The sequence below is a fragment of the Taeniopygia guttata genome, chromosome 14 (genome assembly GCF_048771995.1).
Source record: "Taeniopygia guttata chromosome 14, bTaeGut7.mat, whole genome shotgun sequence".
Taxonomy (NCBI): domain Eukaryota; kingdom Metazoa; phylum Chordata; class Aves; order Passeriformes; family Estrildidae; genus Taeniopygia; species Taeniopygia guttata.
This window is the reverse complement of record NC_133039.1, coordinates 7,405,387-7,417,834: the sequence shown is the minus strand read 5'-3', so window position 1 is coordinate 7,417,834 and position 12,448 is coordinate 7,405,387. Positions and strand designations below refer to the sequence as shown.

Sequence of the window (12,448 nt, the reverse complement as noted above, 5' to 3'; positions counted from 1 at the left end):
GTGTGATCCTAAAACCACTCAGCGAGTGTTTTACAAGGAGGAGCCGTGCAGGGCCTTGCTGCAGCGCCTGTCCCTCTGAGAGTGGCCTGAAATAGGATTTGGCTTGAGCTGTGCTTGTTCCCCAGGGCTAAATTTGCTGCCTGGCTCCAGAGCCCAGCCTTGGATCCATTTCACTAGGCAGGATTTCAGTCCCCTCCTGTGCAGAGCCTGTCCTGGGTGTCTCTGCCCTGCACAGGAGCACTCTGCTCTCCTTGGAGGATGCTGCTCTCCTGCAGCCTGCTCTGCCCCTCTGTAGGGTGCTGCTCTCCCTGCAGCCTGCTCTGCCCCTCTCTAGGGTGCTGCTCTCCCTGCAGCCTGCTCTGCCCCTCTCTAGGAGGATGCTGCTGTCCCTGCAGCCTGCTCTGCCCCTCTGTAGGATGCTGTTCTCCCTGCAGCCTGCTCTGCCCCTCTCTAGGGCAGGCAGCTCCCACCCCAGGGCTCAGGTGGAAGGGATCAAAGCCGAGCTTGGAGAGTGAGTGACCAGCACGGTTTGATGGGGGAACTCAGGAGAAATCATAAAGAAGGAAGGAAAAGCAGCAGGAATCTTTCTTTATCCACTCCCTGAGGCCCGAGTTGTACTTGTGCAGCTCTGAGGGGTTTGGATCACTGAAATGTTTGGGAGGTGATGCACCATTTTTAAAGGACTGGGAGCACAGGAGTTGCAGCTGGTGGGTGAGCTCCAGAACAGCAGTCTTTGTTGGGATTTCTGCATCACTGAAACATCTGTGGTCACCAGATTTACAGTTAAATCAATTTTAATACATGTACAGAAACGTACGTTTTTAATTTGGATGAAAAATGAGAATAGGAGGCAAACTAAAAGCCGTGCTGATGGCAGGTTGTGGTGTTCCCCAAATACTAATAACGAAAGTGAGTGGTGACTAGCACCTGACAGTGTTCTCTGAGTTATTTTTGAACATTTGAAACCCACATCAGAATATTGATGTTTACCTTGGGTCATGCTGGTTTCCATTCAAAAATGAGCCTAAGGTCAAACGGGCAGGAGTGACTTACTTGGTGGTCCTGAAACACCTTAGAGTTGTATTTTCTGTGGAGTTTCTCTTGGTGAGTGTTAGAAAAGCAAACCTTTCTGAAGGAAAATTGTCATCTAATTCTGGATTCCTTGTTTTGGAGCAGAGCTGCTGATTCTTTCGTTTTTCCTGGCAGCAAGTGCTGCCTATTGTGTGTGGAAAGCAGGCAGGATGTGCTGCCAGCCTGCCAAGGTGCTCGGTGTTACCTCACCAGCAGGCTGAGCTGGTTACTCCTGGTAACAAACACAGCCTTTGTTTGAGGAAAAACCACCCAGCAGGGAAGGAATTCCGTCTCCAGTTTGGGGTGGATGTCTCCTTGCTTCCACTGAAACCTCTCCAGGGTTGTGGGCTTGTCCCTGCCCTCCCTTGGCATCTGCCCAGCTCTGGGTGAGTCAGGGGTTTGTTTCCAGGGTGGCATTTCAACTGAGTCACTTCTTCTGCTGGCCCTGGCCAGGTTTTTATGGCTCATGTGTCAGGTTTGCTCTCCTTCCTTCCTGGTCAGCCTTTCAGGAGTGTGGATTTCAGAGAATCCTGGAATGGTTCGGGTTGGAAGGGACCTTAAAGCCCGTCCAGTGCCATGGCAGGGACACCTCCCACTGTGCCAGGCTGTCCAAGCCCTGTCCAGCCTGGCCTGGGACATTTCCAGGGATCCAGGGGCAGCCCCAGCTGCTCTGGGCACCTGTGCCAGGGCCTGCCCACCTCCCAGCCAGGAATTCCTTCCTGTATCCCATCCATTCCCTCTGACAGAGGGAAGCCATTCCCCCAGGCCCCTGTGAAGTCTCTTGCAGTGGTTCTGTAGCTGTGTCCTGCCTTGGAGATCAGCCCTGCCTCAGCAGTGATGCCCCAGTGATGGGCAGGACCAGGGGGCTCTCTGATGCTCTTTAGACGGAGCATTATGGAAATGTGAATTGTTTCCTGATGGAAGATAAACACTTTTGTCTCAGGAATTCCCATCTGCTTTTCCCAGATGTACAGAGAAGAGTTCTGGCCTGGAAGCTGCAGAGTGGCCAAGTGAGGGGATCAGTTTTTAACCTGTGGGGTGGGAGCTGTTTGCCCAGCCAGGCTTTGAGCTGCAGCAGAGCCCAGTGGCTTGGCTGAGCTTCAGGCTAGGTCAGAACGAAGGGAAAAAGTAAAGGGGATTAAAAGTAATCACACCATAAAGCACCCTGACAGGAGTTCAATTAGGGGCACGTGGAATGCATTTTTAAAACATCACAGCAAGCCAAAGTATTGTGACTAACATGTCTAGAATTAAAAAATACAGTCTTTCCCTGTAAAACCAATTGGATTTTTGCTTGGAGTGAAATAAGGCCATGCCACCTGCAAGTAGGAAATGGCACCAGCATTTCTGTTCCATATCCTATTTCATGGTAAGTACTGTATTCATTGTCTTGAACAGAAAATTTGCCCGAAGAACCAGCAGTTTTGTTAAAATGGCATTTATCAGTGTGCTGGGATGACGGGGCTGGCTGTGCTCAGGGTTTGGTGAGCCTGGCAGCTGAGCTGTGCTCAGAGCCTGCCCTTCACTGCCTGTTCCAGCCTGGGCTGTGTGTCCCGAGGGTGGGCTGGGCACTGGGGGCTGCTGCTGCTGCTGCCACTGATGGAATCCCTGCAGAGAGGGGCAGTCAACAGGAGCAGCAACAGGAACTCTGCACCTTGTGCCAGCTGTGTGAAAGTCTTGATTTCAGAGACTTCAGTCGTTTCACCCCCTTTTCTCATTAAGAGGATTATTACAGCCATAAAAAACGACTGTTCCATCGTGTTTTTTACAATCAGTCTTTCAAAACACACTGCTGGCTTAAGCCCTCACTTCCAGTTGATTCATGTCAGGGTTCTTGTGGTGTAGCAGAGAAGCCTCAGCGCTCAGGAGCTGCTTTCCCAGGGGAGCAGCTCCGTCCTGCCGCGTGGAGCAGTGCCAGGCTGGTGGATATTTTGGATTTGGGCAGCTGAAGCCCCGCTGCTGTTGCTGTAGGTGGGGTGCCAGCCCTGCGTGCCCAATCCAACATTCCCGGGGTGCTGCCCGTGCCCTGCTCCATCTGCCAGCTCCCCTCTGGGGTGCCAGCTCTGCAGCAGGGCTGTGATCCCCTTTCCCTGGCATCCCCCCAGGGCACAGGGACAGCTCCTGCAGGACCATCCCAAGGCTGGGTCCGGAGGGGCTGGGCAGGGCTGATCACCATCAGTGATGGCCTGGAGGGACCTGGCTTTGCAGACAGGTTTAACTGCTTGGACCCTGCTTTGCAGCCAGGTTTAACTGCTTGGACTCTGCTTTGCAGCCAGGTTTAAGTCTCAGACCCTGCTTTGCAGACAGGTTTAATTGCTCGGACCCTGGTTTGCAGCCAGGTTTAACTGCTTGGACCCCACTTTGCAGCCCAGGTTTACCTCTTTGGACCTCACTTTTCAGTCCAGGTTTAACTCTTTGGACCTGGCTTTGCAGCCCAGGTTTAACTGTTTGCAGCCCAGGTTTACCTCTTTGGACCTCACTTTGCAGCCCAGGTTTAACTCTTTGGACCTCACTTTGCAGCCCAGGTTTAAGTGTCTGGACTGAGTGCAGTTCAGCTCTGGGAATGCAAACAGCCCTGCCTGCTGCAGCCTGGCCTCCAGAGGCTGAGCCTGGGCTGGGCTGGGCTCAGGGTGTCCCGTGGGGAAGGCAACTCCAGCACAGGCTCACCAGGCTGGTGGCCACTGACCAGCACTGCTGGGCTTGGGGAAGCCCTTGGGAACACTCTGCAGCTCAGGCTTCCAGTTCTTGCTTCCAGAATGTTTCTTCAGTGCTTCAATTAGATCAGATGCAAATAAGCCCTAAGAAGGGCTGAGGACAGGAGTTAGCAGTGAAAAAGAAAATGTGTTCTTTTTTAGGAGTTGCTGCTTCCCTGATTAGCTGGCAGAAGGAATTACCATCCCTCGAAGCTGCAGTGAGATGGAAACTTCAAACTGGTCATACCTGTAATTCCAAGGGAGACAGAGGTTAATTCCAGGGAGACAGAGGTTAATTCAGGGAGACAGAGGTTAATTCCGAGGGAGCCAGGTCCCTTTGATGGTTTGCTGCTTTCCCCTGTGCAGAGAGGAGATGGGCTGTGCTGCTATCACAGGGTTGTGTTTTCTCTTTCATGGTTGTGATAACTGAAAAACAACATTATTTAGTGGCTCTTTCTTGGCTTCCTTATTAAAGGTGGAATGTGGGCCTGCAGGAAGGGCGAGGTCTTCCCTCTCTGCGCTTCCGACCCTGACATCATCACCAGGGGCTGCTGTGCCTCTGCCTGGCCTGGCCACGCTCCTGCTGCCACCCAGGGCTGGGAGAGCATCCCACACGGGGACATCTGCATGTCCCACTGGGCTCTGGCTCCTGCACAAACCAGTGCGCTTGGAGCAAAATACATACAATCATTTTGCACTTCACAGAATGATCCATAGGATGGGGGTGACCACACTTAAATTGGGAACAAAATCCTGCTAGCACAGTGCTGAGCCATCGTTCACTCCAGTGGATAGAGTATCCTCGGAGAAAGGAGGGGAAAGAGAAATAAAACTTCGTATTACTCTAAAATTGTATGGAAGCTCTATTCTAATGTTTGAGGGGGTTTGAATTAAAGTTGTGGTTACAGCACAGTGGATTATGCAGGGATAACATATATATATAAATAATAAGTATAAATAATTGCTCTCTAACAGGATGTAATTTCCGTCAGATGGAATATTTCTGTTTGGGTGGGAGAAAAGTTTATCAGTATTGTCTGTGTTTTCCTCAGCAAATAAATATTCCAGTGCTGTCAGAGTATTCGAGCTGCTTTTGCCTGAGTCTGGCTGAGGTTTTGAGCTTTTACTTTATTCTGGCATTTAATTATTAAACACCTTATGGTTCACAATTATTTGAAGCAGACAGTGTGCTGTAAAACTGAAGTCAAATAAATGCTTTAAAACAGCAACCCCAAGCTGGAGGAATGTTGTCCTTGGAGGCTTTTGGCACGTTCAGCTGCTGAGGCTGATCAGGGCACAGCTTGCCGTGCATGCCCCGGTTTGCAGGAGTTGTTTGACAGATTGCAGGGTCTGATAAAGCCTGGAGCAGCTGAGGGACTCTGGCAGCAGCAGGGGAAACTCTCAGAACAGGAAGAGAGCGCCCTGGAGTCCCTCCAAGTGCTCCGTGGTGGAGCTGTGTAGTAACGGTGAGCAGCACAGAGGGAGATCAGGGTGCACTGAATTTATCTTTATTTTATAGGCCTGGCAAAGGGAGACTCAATCACTGTTAGAGCCGAAGAGCCAACAACAAATAAACCTGTGTCAACATGAACCAATTTAAAGTTTGTGTAAACTGGGCTGACAAAAGGCGTGGAGGTGTGTGAGTAGAGACAGGAGTGTGCAGCCTTTGGCTGGAAGTGTGTGCAAGCCACCAGGGGTTTTCTGTGGAAGGCAAACCTTCCTGGGAATACCCTTAACTTCTGCTGAGCTTGTCAAGTACCAAAGCCTCTGCTTTAGTGTTGGGAGTTCAGCAGGGTGAGGGGATGGATGGGAGGTTTCTGGTGAAGGCTGTGTGCATGTCGCTATTGGACCTGAAATGGGTACACAGAAGCTTGGTAAGTTCAAAGGAGAAAAAGAGAAAGTTTTATTTGAACATCTGGTATTTATAGAATTCTAAAGGTGACCGTGGATTGGAGGATGAAATTACCACCTCTCCAACCACACTGGTCAAACCAACAGTCTATCAATTCTCTCTTCTTACAAAGAAGAATGCAAAACAATCATTATTTACATGAGCAGTGTGTGAGAACTCCAGTAGAAATATGCAAACATTATCAGAAGGTTAAAGAAGTTTTATGGGAACTTTAAAACTTTTAAAAGAACTATAAAAGAAAACTTAGCACTTTTAAAAATTAGGGCAGCATGTGTGTGGGGGGCTAAGGGAAGCTTCAGGCTGCCAAGGGACAAAGCTCTGTAGTGCAGAGAGGATGGTGGCTCCTGCTCTTCCCATGGGTTTCAATTCTTTTACACTCAGGTTCCCTTTGCTTCGGGTTACTCCACGTGCAGCTGGAAGCACCATTTGGAGTTTGGTGCAGAGGATTTGTGCTGCAGCCTGGGCATCCCAGGGTGTCAGGGCTTCCCAAAATCCCTGTGCCACAGTGAACGTGGTGCTGTAACTCAGAACTGAGCAGGTTTTGTTGGAGTTGTTCAGGCCATCTGTGCCCCTGAATGTGCCAATTGTCTGACAATGGTCTTTTTTCCTCCTCCCTCAGGGCTGAGAGAACAGAGGTACTCAGTGAAGACCTGTTGCAGGTATTGTATCATGCTTCATGTGTATTTTTCTCAGTGCTGTGATGTGTGAGCCTTCTGAGGTTTGTGGAGTACCTAACATGGGGAGAAACACTGCACATGTCAGGGGTGGAACCCTGAATGTCTTTGACTTTTCAGCACCTGAAAAAACGGGTACATTTTGAGTCAAAAAACTCAGGTACTTCAGTTTCTGGGTCCAGTCCCATGGCTTGGTGGAGTGGAGGAGGAACCATCCTGCTTTCAATGAGAAGAACAGGCCTGCAGAGCCGAGGGGCCATGGGTGCTGGTGATGTGCCAGTCTGTCTGGGGAGGAGGAGGAAACCCTGGCTGGGCACAGCTGGTTTCTGCCCTCACTGCTTTCACCTGAACAGATCAGCTGGGCCTTAAGAAAAGTGGCACAAAAACCATTCCAGCTCTCACTGATAAAGTCTGTTACTGCTTTGAGCGAGTGTGCAAATGCTTCTTGTTTAGCTGTGATACTTGTTCTCAGATTTGTCATGCTGACATCGATTTGTTTGCAGACTTGTCATCTTTGTGCAGATTTATCATCTCATCAAACACGACTTTCGTGGTGGAATTTAAACTGCAACTGTCACATTAACAAGGGTGACTGATTCCATGGAGCAAATTTGCCTGCAGACTTGTCCCACTTGTCTTCCTCTGGTTTCTTTGTGAAGGGTTTATGAAGAGAACACAAACTGGGGAGGGAAGTGAGGCTGGCAGCTCCTGGCACCTGGAGTGTGGAGGGCATTTCTGATTAATTCCAGAGCACCTCAGCCTGCTGGAGCTCAGGGCCTGCAGGTGGAACAGGGAGGTCTGGCAGATGATGGACGTGCCTCTGGTTCAGAGCTCTGCAGCTTCAGCAGGCAGCTGAGGGAGTGTGTCAGCCCTCAGACATGAATTCAGCGCAAATACACAGAATTACAGAGTCCCGGGCTGCTTTGGGGTGGAGGGGACCTCAGAGCCATCCAGTGCCACCCCTGCCAGGACAGGGACACCTTCCCAGGCTGTCCAAGCCCCGTCCAGCCTGGCCTTGGGCACTGCCAGGGATCCAGGGGTGGCCACAGCTGCTCTGGGCACCTGTGCCAGTGTGTGGTGACGAAACATTTCACCCCATTTTCAGGGGGTTGCTCTATTTAAACTGAAAATAATCTCCCCAGCTTGACAGTTGTGTTGTTAACCCCTGAGGGGCTGTGCAGCTCAGAGGCACCAAGGATTAAACAAACACCTTGTTAGCCTGCGAGGGCCCAGCTGCTTTCTTGCTTAGCTGCAGAGTAGTAACAAGAAGTGAAAGCCAAAAGCTCTGCCGCTTGTTGCCAAAAAAATTTTGCAAGCAAGGCTTTCCCAGGCCCCGAGCAGCCTGGCTACACCCAAGTGGAAGAATTTACTCACTTGTTTGTTTGCTCTTGGGGGCTTGTGCAGGGGCAGGAGGCTCTTATCTAACCCAAGAGTTTGGAAACGTGGTGCTGCTCACTTCACAAACATGGTTCACAGTTGGGCTTTTTTATATTTAGCCCGAGCTTTGCCACAGGATTGTTACAGCTTTTTTTTGTTCTGTTTCCTGAAGGGTTGTGCTCCATTTCAAGTGTCTGTTCAGTGTGTTTCATCTGAAGACAAGGGCTATAATTCAGTACTCAAAAGGCCTTTACAATAGCCCTGCTTTCTGGCACGGCCCTGTGGCAGATAATAAAGCAATTGTGTGATGTTCTGTACTCTGGGGATGGCCTGAGGGGACAGACAGCGTGGCCTGTGGGTCACATTGTCAGTTCAGAGGTGGCTTGAAGGAGATGAATGTCCTTTGTGCTCTCTTGACATCTCTGCACTAGAAAGCAGATCAGAGAGGAGAGGGCAGGCTGTGCAGGCTGTGCAGTTCTGGGGCCATTCATCTGCCCCTCTGCGGTTCAGGAAAGAGCTGCTGGGGATGTGTGTGCTCCAGAGCCTTGCCAAGGCAGCCCTGGCACCACCCAGGGCTCTGCCAGGGTCCCAGGGGTGCCTCAGCTCCAGGATGTCACCGTGCCCAGCTCTGGGGACCCCTCAGCTCGGGGGTACAATCTGAACTACCCAACCTTGCAAATTGAGTTCCTCTGTAACGAGAGGATGGCTTACAATGTGCTGGTGGTGTTTGCTCCCTGGCAGCGTGTGGGGCCCTGGCACAGGTGCCCAGAGCAGCTGTGGCTGCCCCTGGATCCCTGGCAGTGCCCAAGGCCAGGCTGGACAGGGCTGGGAGCAGCCTGGGATGGTGGAAGGTGTCCCTGCCACGGCAGGGCTGGCACTGGGGGGGATTTTGGGTTCCTTCCACCCCAAACCATTCCAGGATTTCATTTTAAAGATAGCACAAGAGAAATGAAGAATCTTGGCTGCAACATTAGACCACAAACAATACCTGCTTGTTCACTGATCTCCTTACGGACGTTTTCCACCTGGACTTCATTTTGAATTTTTGCTCCATGCTTTGTAGGTAGAGGCAGAGTCTTGTGCTCTCAGAGCAATCTCTGGGCACTTCCTCTGCAGCTTTTTCTACCCTAACAGGTTTTTACTGATCTTTTTGAGCACTTCAACTTGGGTCCATTTTACCCTCCTGAAAATATAATAAAAGTGATTTTAGAGCTGTATGAAAAATTGGAATCTGTTCAGATTGTTTCTACAGATGAAATCTAGTTTTTTTTCCCCTTGCTTTTTAAATAGAATCCATTCCAAAGGGCCTCCTGTTATTCTTGGTGAGTCATCAAAATGCAGATAAACAGCATTCTTTGGGTGCTGTGCACAGAGAGCTCAGTGCCATGAGCAGTTCTGTCCCACTGCTCCTCACTTTGTTTGTGTTTGGTGTTCTTTGAAATAAAATAGTCCAAATTCCTTACTTAAAATCCCTTAAAAGAACAGTTTATCATGTATATATTTGTCCTATTCACAGGCTGTGTATTAAGCCGTGTTTGAATTAGATGCTGATAAACAGAACTCTTGTTTGGGCTTTGACTCCTATTTTATAATTCCATTTGAATCTCAGTAGTCTCTCCCTGGAAATACTGTTTTGCTCAGCGTGTGGGAGCTTTGTCCTTGTGTTTAACAGCCAGGGAAGGACATGCAGGAGGAGCTGGAGTACAGGTTTGTACAGGGGGAGGGAGCTGTCAGATGTGTCTTCATCACCTGCTTCACAAGGTCACAGTGAAAATTATGAGTTTTCTCTGTAAATTAGTGTCTTAGATACCTGCGGGTGCCATTCATCTCAGATGCCAAGTGTCACCCTGATTCCCTTTTGCTGAGATGCCAAGGAGGGCAGTGTTTTTTCCCTTTCCCACTTTCCAGTGCCATGAGCTCTGGCTGAATTTCCGTGCCACTGAAGGAAAAACCAATTTCAGTCTCCCCCCGAGCGTTTTTGCTGTCAGGCATTTCTGCCAAGCAGCTGCACTTCTTGTAAGCTGAAGAATTTGAGAAATCTGCAACCCAGAGCGGCGTGTGGTACAGGGGGAAGGTTTTCTGCTGAGGCCAGGGAAATAACTTCTGGTTTTTGTGTTGTTTTCCCTGCCTCCCCTCGGCCGGGCCATCAGATCGAGAGGCGCCTGGACGCCGTGAGGTCCGTGTGCCACCTGGCCCAGAAGAGGCTGATTGCCTGTCTGCAGGGCCAGCATGGCACAGACCCTGACAAGAGACACGTGAGTACAGCTCTGGGTGCCACCCTGCTCCTGCCAGGGCAGCCCAGGGCAGCCCAGCTCTGCCAGAGCAGCTCGCTGCTGGCACCAGTGACAGCTCAGTGACGGCCAGTGACACCCCAGTGACATCCTGCTGAAACACCAGTGACATCCCAGTGACATCCCAGTGACACCCCAGTGACAGCTCAGTGACACCCAGTGACATCCTGCTGAAACACCAGTGACATCCCAGTGACATCCCAGTGACACCCCAGTGACATCCTGCTGAAACACCAGTGAAATCCCAGTGATACCCCAGCGACAGCCCAGTGAAACAGCAGTAACTCCAGTGACATCCCAGTGACATCCCACTGAAACACCAGTGACATCCCAGTGACATCCCAGTGACACCCCAGTGACATCCTGCTGAAACACCAGTGAAATCCCAGTGATACCCCAGTGACAGCCCAGTGAAACAGCAGTGAAATCCCAGTGATACCCCAGTGACACCCCACTGAAACAGCAGTAACTCCAGTGACATCCCAGTGACACCCCAGTGACATCCTGCTGAAACACCAGTGAAATCCCAGTGATACCCCAGTGACATCCCAGTGACACCCCAGTGACAGCTGAGTGAAACTCCAGTGACACCGCACTGAACCAGCAGTGACAGCCCAGTGGAACTCCAGTGCCATCCCAGTGACATCCCAGTGACACCCCACTGAAACACCAGTGACAACCCAGTGACAGCTGAGTGAAACTCCAGTGACACCACACTGAAACAGCAGTGACAGCCCAGTGGAACTCCAGTGCCACCCCAGTGCCACCCAGTGTCCCCATCAGCAGCCCAGCAGAGCTGGGCACCCCTGGGCAGTGCCAGGACACTTCTGTCCCTGCTGAGTGCCCGGGGCCTGCAGCTGGCTGGAAATGCTTTTCTGTACACCTGTGATTCTGCCCCTCCTTAGCAAAGCTGCAGGGAGGATGTCTTAGAGCATCAGAGGCAGAAACAATTCACATTGACACCTTCTCCTTTTAGTGGGTAACAGAGACCTGAGAGCAGGGGCACAGAGCAGAGATGTGACAAGCTGGGTGCTTAAACCTCGGCTTAAAGCTGTTTATCTGCCCTTGGCAGTGCTTGAGATGCACTTTGGGCCAGTCATTCCAGCTGAAACTGAGAAGAAAGCACTTTTCAGAGAGTCAGAACAGCAGTCTTGGGCCCTGAAACCTTTTGTGACTTGGCATTTTCTCGCAGTCCAAGAAGGAGCTGTGTTTGTGTAATAGGAACCACATGGAAGAGCAGCAAAACCTGAGAGGGAGGTGCTGGGGAAGCTGGAAAGAGTGAGCAGCACTAAGCTAAGCACTGTTCCCTCTGTTCCACAGAAAAAACTTCCTCTGACAGCTCTGGCTCAGAACATGCAGGAGGGATCCATCCAGCTGAGTGATGAAACTCTGCTGGGGTAAGTGTTTGCCTTTTTCCCTGACTCCTTACTGCCTGCAGGGCTCTAATTGGAACCTCTGGGTGCACAAAGGCTGGTTTCAGCCTAATAAAACTCCATATTTCCAGATTCTTTCTCTCATCCAAAGGGAGAAACAGCAAGCCAGCAGTTTTTCTGGAATGATTTGGGGACAAGTTTTAGGCTGAATTGCATTCCAGAGGATTTTGATTCTCCGCTATCATAAAAGCCTTTAAAATGGCTTTTTTCCTTGTGGGTTAGTAGAATTACTGTCTCCATTTGAAACTTAAAATATTATGTGTTCTACAATGAAACAGCATTTTTATTTTAAACTGCGTTCTGCAGGTTTGAATTGATGACTTAAAATAATGTCAATTTGCATTAATGGCTCCTGGTTCAAAGTAGCCCCAGTTTATCTATCCTGGCAAAGTGGTTATTTGCAATTTACAGGAAAGTGGCTGAAACAAATGAACCTCCCTGTGCTGAATTCCTGGAGCCAAGTGGGTTTTTTCATTGCTGGTGGGAATTCTTATGGAGACAGTGTAGAATGACCCTAGAAACCTTTGAGAACATATTTCTGAGCCACTGCAGGAGATTTAAACCTGGATAAAAATCTTACAGAAGAGGTGTTTTCCTTATAACAGGCATAAGATGAAGGTCAAGTCATGGGTTTGGAGCCTGAGACTGCTGGGGATGGGATTGCTGGGAATTAGGGTGTTAAGACCTCCACATTAAAGGGGCTTAGGAGAAAATGAAATACTGCATTGAGCAATTTCTCTTGCATCTGTGAGATGGAAGGATGGGCTTAGAAATAAATACTGACATCTGTGCCCTCAGGGCTGGTGTAATCACCTGGATGTCTGAAAGCTTCCAAAGTGCTGTCATGGCTCAGGAATTTAGGAGAAGAAGGTTTAATAACACCACTTGCCTGTCCCAGATTTCTCCAGGAGTGCACAGAGCAGTTGGGTTCAGGCCATGAAGGGATGCTTTGCTTTCTACAGCACAAAGCCTTCCAAAGCTCTGCTCTGCCTTCAGT

General features: G+C 50.0%; 1 protein-coding gene across 6 annotated transcripts in view; it reads left to right on the top strand.

Moving 5' to 3' along the window:
* Positions 1 to 12,448, top strand: part of ARHGAP17 (Rho GTPase activating protein 17) — a 42,512-nt gene that overhangs the window by 12,617 nt on the left and 17,447 nt on the right. For 5 of the 6 annotated variants that reach the window (XM_030285066.4, XM_030285061.4, XM_030285062.4 and 2 more), the window contains exons 2-4: positions 6,296 to 6,335; positions 9,878 to 9,982; positions 11,339 to 11,415. In XM_030285066.4, coding sequence (XP_030140926.4) covers positions 6,296 to 6,335; positions 9,878 to 9,982; positions 11,339 to 11,415 — 222 coding nt within the window. The remainder of the gene's footprint in view (positions 1 to 6,295; positions 6,336 to 9,877; positions 9,983 to 11,338; positions 11,416 to 12,448) is intronic. The other variant, XM_072935914.1, reaches the window with a different exon arrangement.